Source organism: Cnephaeus nilssonii, assembly GCF_951640355.1.
Source record: "Cnephaeus nilssonii genome assembly, chromosome: 21".
Taxonomy (NCBI): Eukaryota; Metazoa; Chordata; class Mammalia; order Chiroptera; family Vespertilionidae; genus Cnephaeus; species Cnephaeus nilssonii.
In genome coordinates, this window is record NC_137092.1 from 43,266,686 (window position 1) to 43,287,569 (window position 20,884).

Sequence of the window (20,884 nt, forward strand, 5' to 3'; positions counted from 1 at the left end):
AGGACGGCCCCCCTCTTCTCCCCACGCCCAGGACGGCCCCCCTCTTCTCACCACGCACAGGACGGCCCCCCTCTTCTCCCCACGCCCAGCACGGCCCCCCCTCTTCTCCCCACGCCCAGGACGGCCCCACTCTTCTCCCCACGCCCAGGACGGCTCGCCTCCCCCAACCCCCAGGCCGCTCAGTGCCTCCTCATCCTCCTGCGTGTCTCCGGCACGGGCGCTATTTTCCAGACACTCACGGAAAGCCTTACCCTGCGCCCCCCCCCCCCCCGCCCCGCACACACTGAGTGGATGTGCCCTGCGGCCAGGCCCGGGCGGGAGCTAGAAGCACAAGAGCTGGGCACTCCCCAGAAGAGCCTCCTAGTCGGTGGCAAAGTAACATTTCAGCAACTTTTAACCACAGGGACCCGGGGGGCCCTGCCCCTGCAGTGACGGCCAGCCCACCCCCGCTCCCCGCCCTCCCTGGCCCACAGGCTGAGACTCTCCTCGCTGACCGACCGACCGGAGGCTGGGCCACCTGCCGCAGCGTCTCGGTCGAGGCCCAGCCCTGACCCGCTCTGCCCACGAATCCTGCAGGACAGCTAACGCCCACCCCCGGGGAAGAAGACAGGAAGGTCCCGGGAGAGCCAGGCACTCGGGGTGCTTCCCTCCTGGGCACCCGCTCCCAGGCGGGGACGCACGGGGTGGTCACCTGATCTGTGGGAACCACCATCCTCACTGTGGACACCATTTCTGGGGATCCGCATGCGACCTGCTTTCCAGTGACCCCAAAGCCCCCTGTGCTGAGCCTGAGGGCGGCTGGGAGCAGCGAGCGCTATGGGACCACACGCCACACGCATGTCACCACATGGAGAGCCTGCTCAGGCCACACCCCTGCCCTGCGGCGGCGCCTGCCTCCCACACGCTGAGTCGGAGGACCCCAGGGGCCACCTCATAATCCTCTGACCCTCGTGTGCTGGATTATGACATTCCAGGGAAGACAAACGGATACACGGATACACGAGGACAAGGTCCCACCGGACCCCCAAGGCTCGAATCAGCCCTGAGCGCACCTGAGCAGAAAGACTCCCCTCACGCCGCCGGCACCTGCTTCTGTGCTGTCTGCAGACACGGCCCACGGCTCAGTGGGTGTGTGTACACTGTGTGTCCCCCGCCCCCCGCGCCACAAGGAGGCGCCTACCTGTAGATGGGGTCCTGCATCACCAGCATCTTGGTCTCGTCCCACGTCCACTCCTTCTTCTGCAACAAGAGAAACTGTAAATGAATAAGCCAGGCTTGTCCTCAGCCACAGACCAGGGCCCACATCGGGCCACAGATGCTCACGGACCACGTGTGCTCGAGAGCCAGAGTTGCCGGCTCCCAAGGACACGTGAGGTCCAGGCCTGTCTCACCCGCCCCATCAGGCCCTTCGGGAGTCTCTCCAGGTGCAGGGACGACTCTCAGTCAAGACGCCACGGAGAGGCAGGGGCGAGTGACGCTGTTGAGTGGCCGGAGACGCAGACCCTCCCTCCGCTCTCAAAGGCGGGTGGGGGAGCTGGACACGGGCGGGGAGGGAGCCTGCAGCCCCCGCAGAGGTGCTCATTGCGCCGTGAACACAGGGCGCCCTGAGCTGCTGGGGAGCAGCCCAGGAGTGGGGTCGGGGGCAGGAACACCCCAGGTGCTTGATGTGTGGGGAGCACCCGATGGGCTGGGGAAGCAATGGCTGCCACCCCCACGCAGGGACCGAGCCCTGCCCCGCCTCAGAGGCAGTGTCATCCAGGCAGCTGGGAGGAACACGGATGAGAGCGAGGAGGGAGGCGAGGCCTCGAGGCCAGAGCGTCTGCCCTGACGCTGTCAGCACGTGGTCACCCCGCGGGTCCCCGAGGCCGTGCACGGGCGCCGCTCAGGCCTGTGCAGACTGGGCCCGCCAGGCACCCGGGCACAGGAAGAACCACTCGCAGCAGCTTCACTCACACACGATGCTGCCCACACCTGGCACAGACCCACACACACAGAGGCACACACGCAGACACGCACATACGCGCGCACACGCCACTGCATCCCTGAACGTGCACGCCATACCAGCCCCGCCCCGAGGGTTACGTGCGCGCCTTCGGCATCAAGCCCCGTTCCACAGACACCGAGACTCAGCTCAGCTGAGACGGCGGTTTGCCCCGAAGCTGCCCTTGGGACAGGCTTTTTTTGCTTTCGGTTCATCCTCACTGGAGGGTGTTTTTCCACCGATTTTTAGAGAGTGGAAGGGAGGGGGAGACAGAGAGAGAGACATCGATGTGAGAGAGACACATCGACTGGTTGGGCTGGGGATCGAGCCTGCCACCGAGGTACATGCCTTGACCAGAATCGAACCTAGGACCCTTCAGCCCGCAGGCTGACGCTCTATCCACTGAGCCACACCAGCCAGTGCCTGAAAGGTTTGGACCCACAGGGAGCAAACATGGAAACGAGGAGACTAAACCATTTTCTAAGAGAGACCCTCCAGATGCACGTGTACAGCCGCCCAGACCGCCTCCACACCAGGCTGCACCCCCACAGCCTGGCTCTCTGACTGGACCCTGACGGGGTCACTGGGTCTCACCCCAGGGAACAGGGACACGCCGATGTCCCCGCCCCTCCTGGCCTCTCGTTCTATAAACACAGAGGCGGCGCGGGATGCTCAGGTCCCAGGTGTCACCTGGAGGCAGAGGACAAAGGCTGACTGCTGTGAGCGGCTCCCGCCTGCCCAGCCACCTCCGTGGCGACAGGCAGGACCCACGCTCCCCGAGGCCCTGCCCCAGCCTGGCGTCCAGACGGATCCGGGCAGACCTGTTGGATCACCGGCTCCAGCCAGTGGAGGTGGAGCCCCGGGAGGCAGCGGGATGGAGTTTCACGGTGAGTCTCAGCCCTGCCTCCCGGCTCCGCCTTCATCCACCTGGTGACGTGGCACCCGTGCAGGTGCTGTGTGCATGCGCGGGGCAGGGAAGGTGTCCCCACGTAAGAACCAGGGGGGCCTCGGTCCCACGGCGGAGGGTCACACAGTCCGATACATAATGAGCGGGCACACGCCCTGCAGCCTGTGCGTTGAAGGGATTCGTTCTCCATAAACAGTGAGGCGTGTTCTACGTCTCTCCTATTCACTTCCCAGCTCGCAGCCCGAAACTCTTCCTAGAAGCCCTAGGAATGTGAAGGGGTGCGAGAGAGCAGGCTTGGCTTCCTGTACGGGAGACCCGCTGTCCGGGCGACCGGCCCCTCGGCGCAGGGACGGCCACGGAGGAGGGCAGAGGAGACAAGTCCTTGGGCTGAGACGGCCACCCTGGAGCACCCCCGGCTCAGGCCTCACCCCTGCCCTGCGGCGGCGCCTGCCTCCCACACGCTGAGTCGGAGGACCCAGGGGCCACCTCAGAGGCGGCTGAAGCAGTGGCTGTGACGGGGGATCGCCGCCCCTCGCCCTCCCGCCGAGCCGGCCTGACCTCAGGAGGACTCGCTCCGTCCCAAGACCCAGGCGCAACGGCGAAGGTGTCGGTGTGTGCTGGGGGCGCGAGGATGACAGAGAGCACCCCGGCCACCACGACACCGCTGACCTGCCGCCGCCTGCCTGACCTGCTCCGCGGGCCGGGCCACACCGAGGCTGCTCAGAGCGGACCGCCGCAGGGGAGGGAAGCTTCCATCCAGAGCGGGACCCACTGCTAAGGGCCGGCCCCAGCCACCCTCCCAGCTCCCGGCTCAGAGGTCCTACCTTTTTCTTCTTTAGAAGCACTTTCACTCCGTCCACTGAAACCATGATGCTCACTTTCTTCTTCTTAATGTTCTTGGCTTTGAACTCGTACTGCGGGAGAGAAGGAACAGCGATGCAGACAGTCAGACTCTGACCGGACAGACGCCCCGGGACTTGGACACTCTGGGTCAAACAGGGACCCTGAACGGTCACCGGCTCACTGCTCAGCCCTCAGGCAGGACCACGGCTGGACCCGATCATCCTGCCCACGTGGACACTCTCCTCGGGCACCCAGAGCCGTCCCTCAGCGACTCCGCCAGCGGTTTTACTCCCACTGTCAGCCAGGCGACTCGGGCCTCGGGAAGACCCGGCGTGGACCGCCTGCCCTTGGGCGGCACACACGGAAGGTCATGAATGCCGTCGCTCTCTGCAGTCCCATTCCCAAGTCCCCCATCTGCAGGTGGGTCTCCCACAGCCTGTCAGTCAGCTAAAGGCCTGGGCGGAGAGTCTTCAGAAACCTGACCAGCGACGGTCCTGCCTCAGTCCCCCCTCTGAGCCCCTCTAAGCACAGCCCAGCGCCCACACTGCAGACGGCGCGGCCCCACTCTGTCACAGTCCTGTCACAGGGCCCACTTCCTGTGCTGTGCACACACGCACAATGGTGGCAGAATTCTACATCCTCCTCCCTGCACCTCATTCTGAGCACCTACCCATTTTCACCTGGTCCCCACCTTGGTGTGTCTACCTAACAAACTCACCTGCCAAACTCCCTTATCAGACATCTGGGTTACACATTAAAAATAATAAAACGGGTCCCAGAGCCGAGACCTGCGCTGCAGCCCGCAGGCCCTCCTCCCCAGCCCTTCCCAATTGCCAGCACCCGAGTTGGTAAGGGGCCTCCGGCTTGTCGCCCGTGCCTCTAAGACCTAATAATTTCTCATTAGTGTGTTGATAGGAATGGACCTAATGCCCCCACCGAGATAATCTCATGAGAAGCCCTGGCCGCCCTGGGCTGTGACTCTTACTGCTGTGGCTTTACGAGCTCAGCTTAACCCTGGCTCCAGTCTATCCCATCCACCCGTCTCCGCTGAACGGGCCAGTGCTCGGCTGTGCCATCGTCTCCTCTCCATCCTCTTCTTCCCCTTCCGGGGCAACAAAGCCCAGCAGCAGTCAGAAGTGCAATACTGCAGGCACCGCGCCACCTTCCTGGTCTTGGAAGCAGGTGCCCATGAACCAGGCCCTCGCCCATCTCGGTTTCTAGAAGGCCCTGTGGTAACCAACTCTTTGGCCACCTCCCCGCCAGTTTCATTGTCTCTAGGACCCTTTGTAAACCAAGATCCCTCACCCACGGCTAGCAAGAGGCTGGACCCTGCCAGCTCCTCACCTGTGTACCTAAAACCTTAACTATTTCTACAGCTTGCATTTTGACAACTTGGCCAAGTGTTTAAATACCCGCATCTTAAAAACTCAAAATGCAACTAAAGTTCCTTTCGGAACTGGAAGCAGCTTGAAGGTGACTGTGCGCACGCCGGGTCTGTGGGAAGCAGGGACCCCGTGGAGAAGCACGACTGGAGGGCACACCCGAGTCCCAGGGACGGAGCCGCACAGGAGTCCCCTCCTCGCAGCCGGGGTGCTAGGCACAGCCTTCGAGAGGAGGGGCCACAGGAGGCCCAAGCAGCCTGGGCTCTCCAACCGGACAAAGGCCAGGTGTCACCAACCCTCTCCAACCAAGTTGTGGTTCTGCTGCCAACCACAGAAGTGGAAGGAAACGGATTTCTGAAATGCCCATGTAGTCAAATCCCGTGTGTCACAGCCATCACGCCTGCCCGGTAAGCGTGCTCTCTGCCCCGAGGGGAAGGGACCAGAGACGGAGAGAGGGAAGCAGAGCCAGGTTCTCGGGACTAGGCCTCCCTCTTCCCAGCCTCGCTGCTCGGGGGGCAGGTGTGCTGGGAGGAAGCACCTGTGTCCCGCAGGAGAGGAGCGGGTCGGCTCGGGCTTGCTGGGGCTGAGGAACAAACAGGCGGTGCCACGCTCGGCGGCTCAGGCAGCCTCGCCCTGGAGTCTGTGCCAACAGTCTGCTCTCTCCCCAGCGCGGCCAGGCCAACCTCACGCGCCCACTTTGCCAGCCCGAGCCCCACAGCAAGGACAGATAAAGCCCGCAGGGCCCAAACTGCGGGGACAAAGCCAGCAAGTCCTGGAACAACGACCAGGAAGACCAAGGCCCAGGGCCTGGTCTGAGCGGTGCCCGGGCTGCCCTGGAACTGCCGAGCGAGGCCACGAGGGGAGGTGCCAGGAGCGCACACATGCGCGCGAGCAACAGTGAGAACGTGGCTGGACGCCAGCGTCTCCCAGCTCCCCAGCTCCTTGTCCCCACCTCCCGGCCGCCTCCCAGCCCTGGTGTCTCCGCCCAGCCAGTGCTGGGACACGGCCCAGTGGCAGCTTCACAGGGAAGGCCAGGCCCTCGCTGGCCGGGAGAGACTTTCGTGGTCACTGAGCCCCATTCACACCTCCCACCACTGCTTCCATGGAAACCAAATCGCCACATTTTCAAAGGGGGTAGCCACAGGGACCCCGAGGGACAGACCTGCACGAGGCCGCTGGGCCACGCACGCTGGGGACTGGGGACCCACAGGCTGAGTTCAGGGGCCTTCATTTCTTAGCGGGAAAACACAGTCACAAGTGCAGAAATCACAGACAGATGGGAATGAAGGCAAGCGTGCCGTTTCTTTCTGAGCGTGACCCCTCTGCTTTGTGCCGCCGGCGCGCTCCAGAGAATCACTGCGCCCAGTCCGCATGCACGTCCATGTCTAATGCTTTCTAAAACCCTTTAAAAGCCTTTGACTTCACGTGTTTATATGCTGAGAACTTAACATAATTGCAAGTAAGTGTTAATGACTTTTGGCATTCAACTAAGAAAGAAAAACAATCTCAGATGCAGTCAAATTCCACAAGAAAACGAAAGAACAAGCCGTGCGTGTGGCACGGGACGAGGGAACCATATTTTTGAAGTTGGACACAGCTCAGGTAGAACTGGAACAAGACACGTTCAGAGCCACGGAAGCAAAAGCTCCGGAGACGGACGCGGACACTGGTCCTCCTCGGTCCCCGTCCCAGAGCCTGAACCACCGTGTCTCACGGAGACGTCCACACAGGCCTCCACGTGCTATCATTCTGTCCGGCGGCAACTCCGAACCAGCTCGGGTGCCTTTCTGGATGTGAGAGATTCTCTCCAAACACCGGACACAGCTCAAGGCAGTCACGCACACCCAGCTCAGGAAGGGTGAGCGTCCGTGCGTGTGTGCTCGGCCACGAGGGCACACCCAGAGCCTGTTCCAGGCAGAGACCCTCGGGCTGCCAGTTGTCCCTTCCCGCCTTGAGCCCTGGGGAGACCGAAACCACAAGGCTCACAGGCGGAGGGAAGGTCCCCAGGGGACCTTCGTCACCTACACCCCCACCCCCTGGATCTTCCTTCGTCACTGACCTGTGCCAAACCCGGCAGGCTTTACACCCGACTCAGCACATGGCAGACTTGTTCGAGGGCACCCACCACCACCACCTCACACTCAGGGAGCAGGTAAGAAATAGAGATGGCGGGAGGAGCGCCAACATCAGAACGTCAGCCATCGGAACGTCATCCCCGTCAGAATGTCGGAACATCACCCCCGTCGGAAGTCAGCCGGCCCTGCAACAGGGTCAGGCAGGCACCACCTGCAGGCTCTCTGTGCAGACCTCGTGGGCCTGGCCTGGGGGCAGACACGCCTCGAGCTGCGAGTGAGTCGTGGATATGAGACATGGGACCACTGAGGTGTCCACCTGGAGACAAACCAAGGTAGGAAAGTAGCTCTGAGGGGAGCAGAGGTGCACTCAGTGGGGAGAGGGTAGACCAGATAGCACCCGATGCCTCCAGCATCTGGGCTGCACTGAATCAACTCTCCCAGCAGCACCCGCACCCCACACGGTCCAGGAGGGAGACAGGGAGTCATTCTTTACCACAGAGCATGCGAAAAGCAGGGAGATGTGGTCCCTGATCTCACAGGCCACAGACACGCGAGAAAGACAGGTGTGTGACCATCCTGGCCCAGCGTCATAAACACTGTGATGAAGGGGACGGGGGGCCAGGGATTGGCAGGGAGACCAGGAAGGGGGTGCAGAGGGCTGGGAGGCTGGGCGCAGTGGCCCCCAGACCCACCTGCAGAGCTCACGAGTGCAAACAGCCCGCATCCTCCGCAGGAAACGGGCACGGGTGAGGTCAGAAACGAGGCTGGGAGGCAGCCAGGGCAGTGCACAGCCAGCTCTGAAGTAACCAAACAAGGTAATCGACCTGGACAGAACGGACAACTGTCCTGTCTGAAATCCAGACAAGAGAGAGGCGGCACGGCCAGGAGAAGATGTGGAGCGACGACGGCGCCAGGATGCCAGCCACGGAGACCACGGCAGCACGGTGGCTCCGGGCCCCCCACCACCCGCCACACCTGCGCCAGACAGCACCCTGTGCTCCTTCCTGCCCGTGCGCCACCTCCGGCTGAGCTTACAGGAAGATTCCCACAGAGAAACCAGCCACTGCCCTCCCGGCCCCCGGCTTTGGGCCAGCTCCCGTCAGCTCCCTCCGAAACTCTCCTCAACCAGAGGCTCTGTGGCAGCTGTCGGGGCTGAGGCCTGAGCTGAGTTTGTATCATCTCGATGCTCCCTGCCCCTCCAGTGGGGCCCTTCAGCCCTGGGACCCAACATTCCTGACCGATTGCCGGGGAAGGCTGAACAAGAGCCAGCTGCACCGACTCGTGCTCTGGAGCAAGAAGAGAAGTGAATAGCGGAAGGACCGTGGAGAGAGGGCTCCCACGTCAGGCACAGCCACAAGCAGCTTCGCCTGGCACGAGGCGACAGGTGACACAGCCAAGTCCTCAGCGCAGGCCAATGCACAAGGGACCCAAGACCCCAGGAGAAATGGCTCTGCTCTTCAGAGACGAGAGACACTGTCATTCCACGAAAAAGCCACACGTTGGTCTCCGTGTGTCTGAGAGGAGGGTGGGCCCACAGAGGTGAGGGCCACCTGGCAGGGTGGGGCGAACCACGTGGCCCTGAGAGAGGGTCGCTTCACACGCTCTGGTCAGAGAGCAGTGAGTCAGCTCTCCCCCCCGCCCCCATCAGCATGGTTGTCTGGCCGGCCGCCAGCACCCTGAGGCTCCCGGGAGCGCGAGTGGAACGAAGACCTTTGGGAAGGAGGACACGACCATGGCAGTGGTTCTCAACCTTCCTAACGCCGCGGCCTTCCATACAGCTCCTCATGGTGTGGTGACCCCAACCTTCCTAACGCCGCGGCCCTTCCATACAGCTCCTCACGGTGTGGTGACCCCAACCTTCCTAACGCGCAGCCCTTCCATACAGATCCTCATGGTGTGGTGACCCCAACCTCCCTAACGCCGCGGCCTTCCATACAGCTCCTCATGGTGTGGTGACCCCAACCTCCCTAACGCCGCGGCCTTCCATACAGCTCCTCATGGTGTGGTGGCCCCAACCTCCCTAACGCCGCGGCCTTCCATACAGCTCCTCATGTTGTGGTGACCCCAACCTTCCTAACGCCGCGACCCTTCCATACAGCTCCTCACGGTGTGGTGACCCCAACCTTCCTAACGCCGCGGCCCTTCCATACAGCTCCTCATGGTGTGGTGACCCCCAGCCATAAAATTGTTTTTGTTGCTACTTCATAACTAATTTTCACGACCCACAGGTTGAGAACCGCTAGCAGGGTCGCCTAAGACCATGGGAAAACAGAGATATTTACATTATGATTCATAACAGTAGCAAAATTACAGTTATGAAGTAGCAACGAAAATAATTTTATGGTTGGAGGTCACCACCACATGAGGAGCTGTATGGAAGGCCGCGGCGTTAGGGAGGTTGGGGTCACCACACCATGAGGAGCTGTATGGAAGGGTCGCGGCGTTAGGAAGGTTGGGGTCACCACACCATGAGGAGCTGTATGGAAGGGCCGCGGCGTTAGGGAGGTTGGGGTCACCACCACATGAGGAGCTGTATGGAAGGCCGCGGCGTTAGGAAGGTTGGGGTCACCACACCACGAGGAGCTGTATTAAAGGGTCACGGCGTTAGGAAGGTTGGGGTCACCACACCATGAGGAGCTGTATTAAAGGGCCGCGGCGTTAGGAAGGTTGGGGTCACCACACCATGAGGAGCTGTATGGAAGGCCGCGGCGTTAGGAAGGTTGGGGTCACCACACCATGAGGAGCTGTATTAAAGGGCCGCGGCGTTAGGAAGGTTGGGGTCACCACACCATGAGGAGCTGTATGGAAGGCCGCGGCGTTAGGAAGGTTGGGGTCACCACACCATGAGGAGCTGTATGGAAGGGCCGCGGCGTTAGGGAGGTTGGGGTCACCACACCATGAGGAGCTGTATGGAAGGCCGCGGTGTTAGGGAGGTTGGGGTCACCACACCATGAGGAGCTGTATGGAAGGCCGCGGCGTTAGGGAGGTTGGGGCCACCACACCATGAGGAGCTGTATGGAGGGCCGCGGTGTTAGGGAGGTTGGGGTCACCACACCATGAGGATCTGTATGGAAGGCCGCGGCGTTAGGGAGGTTGGGGTCACCACACCATGAGGATCTGTATGGAAGGGCTGCGGCATTAGGAAGGTTGGGGGTCACCACACCATGAGGAGCTGTATGGAAGGGCCGCGGCGTTAGGAAGGTTGGGGTCACCACACCGTGAGGAGCTGTATGGAAGGGTCGCGGCGTTAGGGAGGTTGGGGTCACCACACCATGAGGAGCTGTATGGAAGGCCGCGGCATTAGGAAGTTGGGAACCATTGGGTTAAGGTCACCCGGAAGCCAGGTAGGAGGAGCTGTGATGGCCCCCTCAGGACAGCAGAGCCGCACATCCCGACGCTCACACTGGCCCGTCCTCACCTCTGTCCCGGTCCACTCCGTGCTCCGCCTCCCTGGTCTCACCCTGACATCTGCCCAGGGGCCCCCACAGGAAGGAAGTGCTGGCACGGTTTGCGTCCGTTTATGAAGTGACATCCACGCAGTGACCTGGACACTGCAGAGGTCCTTCTCCTCAGGGCCACCTGACCTGCTCGCCACCCGAGGCCTGAGCCCAGTCTCCCCGCAGCTGGGACTCCTGCCCTGACCAGCACCTGCGCACAGCAGCCAGGATCACGACACAGGAGATCCAAGAGCGTGGGTAGCGCAGAGCAGCGCATCGCCTCTCCCGAGAAAAAGGCTTCACCCACCAGCCAGCGGGCTCAGGGTTTGAGCGTGGCCCTATGACCCAGGAGGTCAGGGCACATGCCCAGGTTGTGGGCTCGATTACCAGAAGGAGGTGTTCAGGAGGCTGCCAATCAGTGATTCTCTCTCATCATTGATATTTCTCTCTCTCTCGCCCTCTCTCTTCCTCTCTGAAATCAATAAAATATATTTTTTTAAAATAAAGGCTTCATCAGCTAATGACCCCATCTGAAATCCCTCTCCTGCATGAACCAGTAGAGGGCTGAGGGAGGAGACGCGTGTTGGGGAGGGTGTGACTCGGCTGGACCAGGGCCCGCGGCACCAGGCGAGCACAGGGTGGTGCCGACCCCAGTGCCCATTGCACCGACAGGCCCCGACAGGAGAGCAGGGGCCGCCGCAGGATGCTCCGGAAGGTCACCAGGACCTGACAGAGCTAACCCCTGCAGCTCTGGCGGCCCCTCAGAGGAGGGGTGCTATCGGGGGAGATGTCGGGGAGGAGTGTTATCGGGGAGCACGTGGGGGGAGGAGTGTTATCTGGGGAGCATGTGGAGGGAGGAGTGTTATCTGGGGAGCACGTGGAGGGAGGAGTGTTATCTGGGGAGCATGTGGGGGGAGGAGTGTTATCGGGGCAGCATGTCAGGAGGAGGTGTGTTATCTGGGGAGCACGTCGGGGGAGGAGTGTTATTGGGGGAGGATATCAGGAGGAGGAGTGTTATCTGGGGAGCACGTGGAGGGAGGAGTGTTATCTGGGGAGCACATGGAGGGGAGGAGTGTTATTGGGGGAGCATGTCAGGAGGAGGAGTGTTATCTGGGGAGCACGTGGAGGAGAGGAGTGTTATCGGGGCAGCACGTCAGGAGGAGGAGTGTTATCTGGGGAGCACGTCGGGGGAGGAGTGTTATTGGGGGAGGATATCAGGAGGAGGAGTGTTATCTGGGGAGCACGTGGAGGAGAGGAGTGTTATCGGGGCAGCACGTCAGGAGGAGGAGTGTTATCTGGGGAGCACGTGGGGGGAGGAGTGTTATCTGGGGAGCACGTGGGGGGAGGAGTGTTATCAGGGGAGCACGTGGAGGGAGGAGTGTTATCTGGGGAGCACGTCGGGGGAGGAGTGTTATCGGGGCAGCACGTCAGGAGGAGGAGTGTTATCTGGGGAGCACGTCGGGGGAGGAGTGTTATTGGGGGAGGATATCAGGAGGAGGAGTGTTATCTGGGGAGCACGTGGGGGGAGGAGTGTTATTGGGGGAGCATGTGGAGGATAGGAGTGTTATCGGGGCAGCACGTCAGGAGGAGGAGTGTTATCTGGGGAGCACGTGGAGGGAGGAGTGTTATCTGGGGAGCACGTCGGGGGAGGAGTGTTATCTGGGGAGCACGTCAGGAGGAGGAGTGTTATCTGGGGAGCACGTGGGGGGAGGAGTGTTATCGGGGGAGCACGTTGGGGGAGGAGTGTTATCGGGGGAGCACGTGGGGGGAGGAGTGTTATCGGGGGAGCACGTGGAGGGGAGGAGTGTTATCTGGGGAGCACGTGGAGGAGAGGAGTGTTATCGGGGCAGCACGTCAGGAGGAGGAGTGTTATCTGGGGAGCACGTCGGGGGAGGAGTGTTATCGGGGGAGCACATCGGGGGAGGAGTGTTATCGGGGGAGCACGTCGGGGGAGGAGTGTTATCTGGGCAGCACGTCAGGAGGAGGAGTATTATCTGGGGAGCACGTGGGGGGAGGAGTATCGGGGCAGCACGTTAGGAGGAGTGTTATCGGGGGAGCACGTCAGGAGGAGGAGTGTTATCTGGGGAGCCTGTGGAGGGGAGGAGTGTTATCGGGGGAGCACATGGAGGGAGGAGTGTTATCTGGGGAGCATGTGGGGGGAGGAGTGTTATCGGGGGAGCACGTCAGGAGGAGGAGTGTTATCTGGGGAGCCTGTGGGGGGAGGAGTGTTATCGGGGGAGCACGTCAGGAGGAGGAGTGTTATCTGGGGAGCACGTGGAGGGGAGGAGTGTTATCGGGGGAGCACCTGGGGGGAGGAGTGTTATCTGGGGAGCCTGTGGAGGGGAGGAGTGTTATTGGGGGAGCACGTGGGGGGAGTGTTATCGGGGGAGCACGTCGGGGGAGGAGTGTTATTGGGGGAGCACGTCAGGAGGAGGAGTGTTATCGGGGGAGCACGTGGAGGGGAGGAGTGTTATTGGGGGAGCACGTGGAGGGGAGGAGTGTTATCTGGGGAGCACGTGGAGGGGAGGAGTGTTATTGGGGCAGCACGTCAGGAGGAGGAGTGTTATTGGGGGAGCACGTCAGGAGGAGGAGTGTTATCGGGGGAGCACGTGGAGGGGAGGAGTGTTATTGGGGGAGCACGTGGAGGGGAGGAGTGTTATCGGGGGAGCACATGGAGGGGAGGAGTGTTATTGGGGCAGCACGTCAGGAGGAGGAGTGTTATCTGGGGAGCACGTGGGGGGAGGAGTGTTATCGGGGGAGCACATGGAGGGAGGAGTGTTATCTGGGGAGCATGTGGGGGGAGGAGTGTTATCGGGGGAGCACGTGGGGGGAGGAGTGTTATCGGGGGAGCACGTGGGGGGAGGAGTGTTATCGGGGGAGCACGTGGGGGGAGGAGTGTTATTGGGGGAGCACGTGGGGGGAGGAGTGTTATCGGGGGAGCACGTGGGGGGAGGAGTGTTATCGGGGGAGCACGTGGGGGGAGGAGTGTTATCGGGGGAGCACGTGGGGGGAGGAGTGTTATCGGGGGAGCACATGGGGGGAGTGTTATTGGGGGAGCACGTGGGGGGGAGTGTTATCGGGGGAGCACGTGGGGGGAGGAGTGTTATTGGGGGAGCACGTCGGGGGAGGAGTGTTATTGGGGGAGCACGTGGGGGGAGGAGTGTTATCGGGGGAGCACGTGGGGGGAGTGTTATCGGGGGAGCACGTGGGGGGAGGAGTGTTATCAGGGGAGCACGTGGGGGGAGTGTTATCGGTGGAGCACTCGGGAGCCCGGAGCTCTGACCACTTCTACAGGCGCCAGAGGAAGAGCGTTTGGCACCCGCTCGGAATGTCCAGTGGAAATGGACCACAGAGAGCCTCCCTGAGGGGAAGCAAGAAGAGCGGGCAGAACAAGGGCTGGAGCAGGATCTGGATCCAAACCCCGCACCGGGTTGCCAGCAGCAGGAGCCGGGACTCCTCCGCCTCGGCTTCTCCCCTGCAGGAGGACCCCAGCGCCCCTCTGCAGACGGTGTCGGCACCAGGTCCCGGGTCACCGAGGTCTCTGGCCGTGACCTGCGTGCACAATGAACTATGCTGCGCCTCAGCCTCTCCTGCAGCCACGCAGGGACCAGCCTCGGCGGGGAACGCCTTCACGGCCACGCAGGCCTCAGGTCCGGCCTGCAAATGACCAACATGCTTGTCCCTCCTGGCAGCAAGGAGAGCTCTGTCCCCACCCCCACCCCCCGGACACACGCTCGGCTCCCTCCCTGCTCCTCCACACGCACTGCCTGGGAGCTCACTTCAAAGCCTTCGGCCACTGCGTTCAGGGCATCGTCCCGGTGAGTCCTGTTAGCAATCCTCAAAGGTGACCCCCCGGCCCCACACCCGCACCGAGCCACGCTGGGAGCTGCCTGCGCTCCTGGGAGCAGCTCGGGCGCCTGGTGGATTCTGGCCCATCGGCTACAACATTCAGAGTATTTCCGGGTGAAAAGTGTCAACACTTGTAGCGTCAGCCTGGTGCATGCTGGAGGGCTGTTAGCCACATGGAAGGGCCCTGTTCACCATTCACACCAGGACGACCGGGATCGTTCCCAACCACTGGTCACTGGAAAGCCCAGCCCCGTGAGGCCCTGACTTTAAAAAATGAGAGACTAGAATGCAAATATTTCATCAGAAGCTCCTATTAGAGCAGCAAGAGAACGGCGATGGCCTGTGTGTGAAGATGCCTGTGGCCACGGGGCCCGTGGAACCCTGTGCCTTCCGGACCGACCAGAGGCTCGTCGTCTTGGCTGCCGGAGCCGCCTGCCTCGTCTGAGGAACCGGTGCGTCCGCAGGGCACAGGCAGAGCGGCCAGCAGCTCCCAGTGTCCTGCCCCGGCTTCTCCTCAGGCATGGCAGCGTGGCCAGCTCACCGGGTCTGCACTCGCGGTAGGAGCCTGGCGGGATCGGCTGGGCTTCCGCTGCTGGACCGAGACAGTGACCCGGCCACGGGCTGAGCTGAGAAACGCACTCCCACGCCCACCAACCCCCACGCTGAGTGGAATCCAAGTCTCTACCCAAAGCGCCACGGCCCCGGGGAGCCAAAGGGAACCGGAGGCCACGCCCGGACAGCCTGCGCGGCCTCCAGCTGCACGGCCGGTCTGGAGATGGAGGCCTTTATGCAGCTCTCCACGGAGCCGGCTCGGACGCCGTTACCATAGGAACTGTTGCTACGTCCATTGTCCATCACCCTGTGATGGAAGGCGGGGGTGGGGGAGTGTTGATGGAGAAGGAAACTAGAAGAGATGAATTTAAGTCCGGACAGAGAAGACGCATTAGGGGACGCCCTGAAGACGAGTCTGGCGTGTGTGAGGAGGCCTCGGACTCCACAGCGAGTGAGCGAGGTGAGTGCTGCGCGCCTACCGTTTGTGTTGGTGGAAGTGGGGTGAGTTAGTTGAGTGGCACCCACAATAACCTCCCCCGTCTGCTGGTCCTAGGCTCTCCAGAGAGACGTGTGTGTGGGTCTCCACGTGGCCCGAGCCACGGTGATGCTGCGGGGCCACGGGAAACCCACGCCGGTGGCTCGCCCCCTCCCTGCTGAGACTCCAGGAGGGAGGCCCGGGAGGCCCTGTGACTGCGGCGGCCGCGGAGCACCCACCGTCCACAGCTCACCTCGGACTCCGGCGAGAGCAGCTCGCAGGTGAGCAGAAAAGTCTGTAAATAACAGAAACGCACACAGGCCGCTCAGCATCAAGTCTGAAGGTCAGATATGAAGGTCAGCCTCGGGACTAAGCACGTGCAGCCTCAGTCTCCGTGGCCTCTTCCGTTCCGTGGGGACAGGGATGCCTGCCGCTCCACGTGGTAAGCTGCACCAAGGACAGCCCACGCCTGGCACACGGTGTCGGCTACCTAAAACGCACACCATATTAGCGAAGGCTTGACTTCGATGACGAATCCCTTGTCATCAACTTTCTGTTTGGAAAACAGCTGGAACCCGACAACCACTGCGACGCGAAGAGTCCGGGTGGCAAGATGGACTCTGAGGCCGCGCAGGATCCGGGCGGGACCAGACCCTTCCCCGCCCGCAGCCGTCCGGGGTTGTGTTTCCTGGGGAACAAGCCGCTGTTGTGACGGAGGAGGCCAGTGGGTGGGGGGGGAGGTGGGGATGGAGGGAAGGGACGGCCCGCAGGCCCGGAACCACACCCGGCATCTCCGGGGTGGAGATCGGGAGCCGGGAAGACCCAGAGCCCGGAAAGCGAACGAGAGGAGAAACGACCTTCCCCGCGACCGGCCCAGAAAGTCCCACGCTGCTCACGCCCTGGAGGAAGAAAACGTCTGGACCACGTCTCACGGAATGCGCACCGCAAAGCTGCCCCAGGACCTGTCCCCACACCCGCCCGGAGAGGGGCCCAGTCCGACTAGGAGGCGTCCGGTGCGATGGACGGGGAGGAGAAACTGAGGTTCAGCTCCTGACAGGTTCCCACGGCGCCTCTGCGCACGGGGACCCCTCGATCCTGGTGCGTCGGGCAGGGGGGCAGGACAGCAGCGCCCCTCCATCACGGACGGCGGCGCAGCTGACCCCCGGGCCAGGCCCCGGGCTCCTGTGGAGGCCGCTCCTGATGAGCTCCGGGAACTTAGCGCCGACCAAGAGCACGCCATCGGGAATGTCCCGGCGCGTAGGACTCACGTTTGCTTTCGCATTAAACCCGTTCCCAGGAAGCGGCCTCAGAGCCTCGGACACCCCTGACCCCACACACTGCCCACACCGTCCGGCTGCCTCACTGAGACAGGTCTCTCCCGCGGGGGTGCTGGCCACCCCCATGCTGCCAGCCCTCCCGTGACACGCAGCCCCCAGCCTCCCACCGACCACCGACAGGCTCCAGCCCTCCCGTGACACGCAGCCCCCAGCCTCCCACCGACCACCGACAGGCTCCAGCCCTCCCGTGACACGCAGCCCCCAGCCTCCCACCGACCACCGACAGGCTCCGGCCTCCCGTGACACGCAGCCCCGGCCTCCCACCGACCACTGACAGGCTCCAGCCTCTCACGTCAGTCGGGAGATGGAGGCCAAGAGACCCAGTAATGACCTGTCCAGGGTCAAGCGCCGAGTCGGAGAGATCCTGCCAGAAACCGTTGCTCTTGACCCTCTTGACTATCAAATCGTGGGCATCTTGGCCCAGCACTCGCTGTGCAGCAAGATGGCAGCTTCCTAGGAACCTGGGCACATGTGCCGGGCACCCTGCCCGGCCAAGGCATCGAGGGAGGACCCGCAGCGTCTGGCTCTTCACAAGGCCCCGGCCCTGAGCTCTGCCAGCAGCACCGTGACCATCTCCGCCGCTCCGCCCGCCCTCCTCGCCGCCCGCCCTGCACGCCGCCCGCCCTCCGCATGTCCCTGTGCATTTACATGTCGTGAAGGTGAGATCTTGAAAGACAGGACTAGACTGTCTTCTTCCTCACGTGGATCCCAAGGCCTAACACCTGTCAGTAGCTCAAAAAAGATGATAAATTAAGCCCAGCCGGTGTGGCTCAGTGGTTGAGTGCCCACCTATGGACCAGGAGGTCACAGTTCGATTCCCGGTCAGGGGACATGCCCAGGTTGCAGGCTCAATCCCCAGTGTGGGGTGTGCAGGAGGCAGCCGATCAATGATTCTCTCTCATTATTGAGGTTTATTTCTCTCCCTCTCCCTTCCTCTTTGAAATCAATAAAAATAACTTTAAAAAAAAAAGATTATACATTTAAAATGAATTCCAAAGCAAGTCTCAACCACCCGCACGTCACAGAGCCCGGCTGTTTCTGGGCAGGAGCTGAGCACCCACCCCCTGGAAGCTGCTCTGTCCTGGCTCCACCCTGGACTCTGCGGGAAGAACTGTAGCCACAAGGGCCTGTGGCTGTCGTCGTTGAGAGCTCCCAGGGCCAATGACATCGCGGCCCCAAATGTTTCAATGCCGGTGTAAACACAGCGCCCCGCGGAGCCGGTGCGGGGTCTGAGGAACCCAGCATCACTGTCGTCACTGAAGCAGCCTGCCCGGCTGAGAGAGAGGGGTCACCACTCGCCACTCAGCACGCACTCCAACGACACTGACACTCTCAAAAGGAGGCCAGGGCCCCGGCCGGTGTGGCTCAGTTGGTTGAGCTTCGTCCTGTGCACCAAAAGGTCACCGGTTCGATTCCCGGTCAGGGTCAGGGCACACACGCAGGTTGTGGGCTGGATCCCCAGTAGGGGGCGTGCAGGAGGCAGCCGTTGGATGTTTTCTCTCCCCTCCTCTCCCTTAAAATCAATAAAAGCTTTTTTACAGCTGTCAATATTTGGGCCTAAACAGAGGCTGTCCGTTTCTCTGCCCAGCTCACGTAGTGCGCAGGATTGAGAGCGCCTCCTTCACACAGCCATGTCTAAAGCAATTGCTCATGGACCCGGCTGCTTCCAGGTGGCCTGTTAAGCGGAAGCCGCCATGACGTGCACAGGCCTCGGGGAGGGCGCACCACCTCGCTTCTCTTCGGTAAAATACCCGGGAGCAGTGGTTGGATCACACGGTAGGTGTGCGTTCAGCATTTTAACCTTTTGCACTCGGATGTCGAGTGTGATTCGACACGGTTAGCATTAGAATAAAGGAATCGAGAAAAAAGCGAGTGCAAAGGGTTAAGAAGCTGCCAAGCTGTTCCCTAAAGTGGCTGTGCATCTCACACCCACGCGTGAGTCCAGAGCCCGAATCCGCAGACACCTGCATGGCAGGCTTCCTCTGAGCCTTCCCTGCAGCTCCTGGTGCAGCTCCCTGTGCTTTCAATGTGCCTTTTCCTACGACTGAGGCCCTAACACCCTGTCGTGTGCCTTTTTGCCATCTGCGTCTCCTCTTTGCTGAAGTGTCTGTTCAAATCGCTGCCCAGTTCTTAACTGTGTTGTCTGTTTCCTTACCATTATGTGTTGAGTCTTGTATGTATTCTGGACACAAGTCCTTTAGACAACAATGTCTACAGCTTCCCATAGAGATAGAATGTCCGCTGATTTTCCCCGACCCTCCCCCTGCCGCAGGCTCTCCCCTGCTTTCCACAGAGGAGCGAGCAGCACCGAATGCCCCATGCAGCTCCCACAGCCCGCATTTCCACTCTCCACTCAGCTGAGCTGACCGTGTGGGCGTGTGTGCACATGGAGACATTCGTGTCAGCAGGGGTGACAGGCGAGCCCTCCTGCACACCCACCCCAGTGGCCCAGGAGACGGGGGCCTAGGAGTTAACCGCCACCACCTTTTAACAATGGCCTCTTTCCCTTTAGTCACAGCCACACACACAGGCCTGGCTTTAATGCAATGGAGCAGGTCTCTTCTACCCGGCCACCAGAGCTGGGGTCTGCCCGGGGCCGCTGTGTGCCGCTGCTGACAGGCACCACGAGCCTGAAGACCAACCAGGGGCTCCTGACAGTCCGGCCTTGACGGAGCTCCCGGTGGGCCCAAAAGTGCAGAGGCTGGGAGGGGGCAGCGGGAGGTGCAGAGGCTGGGAGGGGGCAGCGGGAGGCGCAGAGGCTGGGAGGGGGCAGCGGGAGGCACAGAGGCTGGGAGGGGGCAGTGGGAGGCCCGGGAGGCGCAGAGGCTGGGAGGGGGCAGTGGGAGGCCCGGGAGGCGCAGAGGCTGGGAGGGGGCAGTGGGAGGCGCAGAGGCTGGGAGGGGGCAGTGGGAGGGGCAGAGGCTGGGAGGGGGCAGCGGGAGGCACAGAGGCTGGGAGGGGGCAGCGGGAGGGGCAGAGGCTGGGAGGGGGCAGCGGGAGGCACAGAGGCTGGGAGGGGGCAGCGGGAGGGGCAGAGGCTGGGAGGGGGCAGTGGGAGGTACAGAGGCTGGGAGGGGGCAGCGGGAGGTGCAGAGGCTGGGAGGGGGCAGCGGGAGGTGCAGAGGCTGGGAGGGGGCAGCGGGAGGGGCAGAGGCTGGGAGGGGGCAGTGGGAGGTACAGAGGCTGGGAGGGGGCAGTGGGAGGTGCAGAGGCTGGGAGGGGGCAGCGGGAGGGGCAGAGGCTGGGAGGGGGCAGTGGGAGGTGCAGAGGCTGGGAGGGGGCAGCGGGAGGTGCAGAGGCTGGGAGGGGGCAGTGGGAGGCCCGGGAGGTGCAGAGGCTGGGAGGGGGCAGTGGGAGGCCCGGGAGGTGCAGAGGCTGGGAGGGGGCAGTGGGAGGCGCAGAGGCTGGGAGGGGGCAGCGGGAGGCGCAGAGGCTGGGAGGGGGCAGCGGGAGGCGCAGAGGCTGGGAGGGGGCAGCGGGAGGCGCAGAGGCTGGGAGGGGGCAGCGGGAGGCGCAGAGGCTGGGAGGGGGCAGCGGGAGGCGCAGAGGCTGGGAGGGGGCAGCGGGAGGCGCAGAGGCTGGGAGGGGGCAGCGGGAGGCGCAGAGGCTGGGAGGGGGCAGAGGGAGGTGCAGAGGCTGGGAGGGGGCAGCGGGAGGGGCAGAGGCTGGGAGGGGGCAGTGGGAGGTGCAGAGGCTGGGAGGGGGCAGCGGGAGGCGCAGAGGCTGGGAGGGGGCAGCGGGAGGCGCAGAGGCTGGGAGGGGGCAGAGGGAGGTGCAGAGGCTGGGAGGGGGCAGCGGGAGGCGCAGAGGCTGGGAGGGTGAAATGTGTTTAAATATTTACTAGGACGAGTGGCCCTCTCTATACAGCATCTCTTTCCCGGGTGAAAGGCCCCACTGAGGACTCAATGCCCAGGGCCCTGCCCCGCAGGGAGCCACTGTGAATATTTGGGTGTATTTCCTTCCTACGTTTTTAGTAAGTGTTTTGTGGTTATTACAAAATTGATTGTCTATTTATACACGGTTCTAAATGCTATTTGACTTAACAT

At 62.4% G+C, this 20,884-nt stretch overlaps 1 protein-coding gene across 5 annotated transcripts in view; it reads right to left on the reverse strand.

Annotated features, from left to right (window-relative positions):
- NOS1AP (nitric oxide synthase 1 adaptor protein) overlaps positions 1-20,884 on the reverse strand; it is a 126,709-nt gene that overhangs the window by 40,353 nt on the left and 65,472 nt on the right. For 3 of the 5 annotated variants that reach the window (XM_079761978.1, XM_079761976.1, XM_079761979.1), the window contains 2 exons: positions 3,713-3,802; positions 1,181-1,239 (listed from right to left, as the gene is read on the reverse strand). In XM_079761978.1, the coding sequence (XP_079618104.1) occupies positions 1,181-1,239; positions 3,713-3,802 (149 nt within the window). Of the gene's footprint in view, positions 1-1,180; positions 1,255-3,712; positions 3,803-20,884 lie in introns of all 5 variants that reach the window. The other 2 variants (XM_079761977.1, XM_079761975.1) reach the window with 1 other exon arrangement.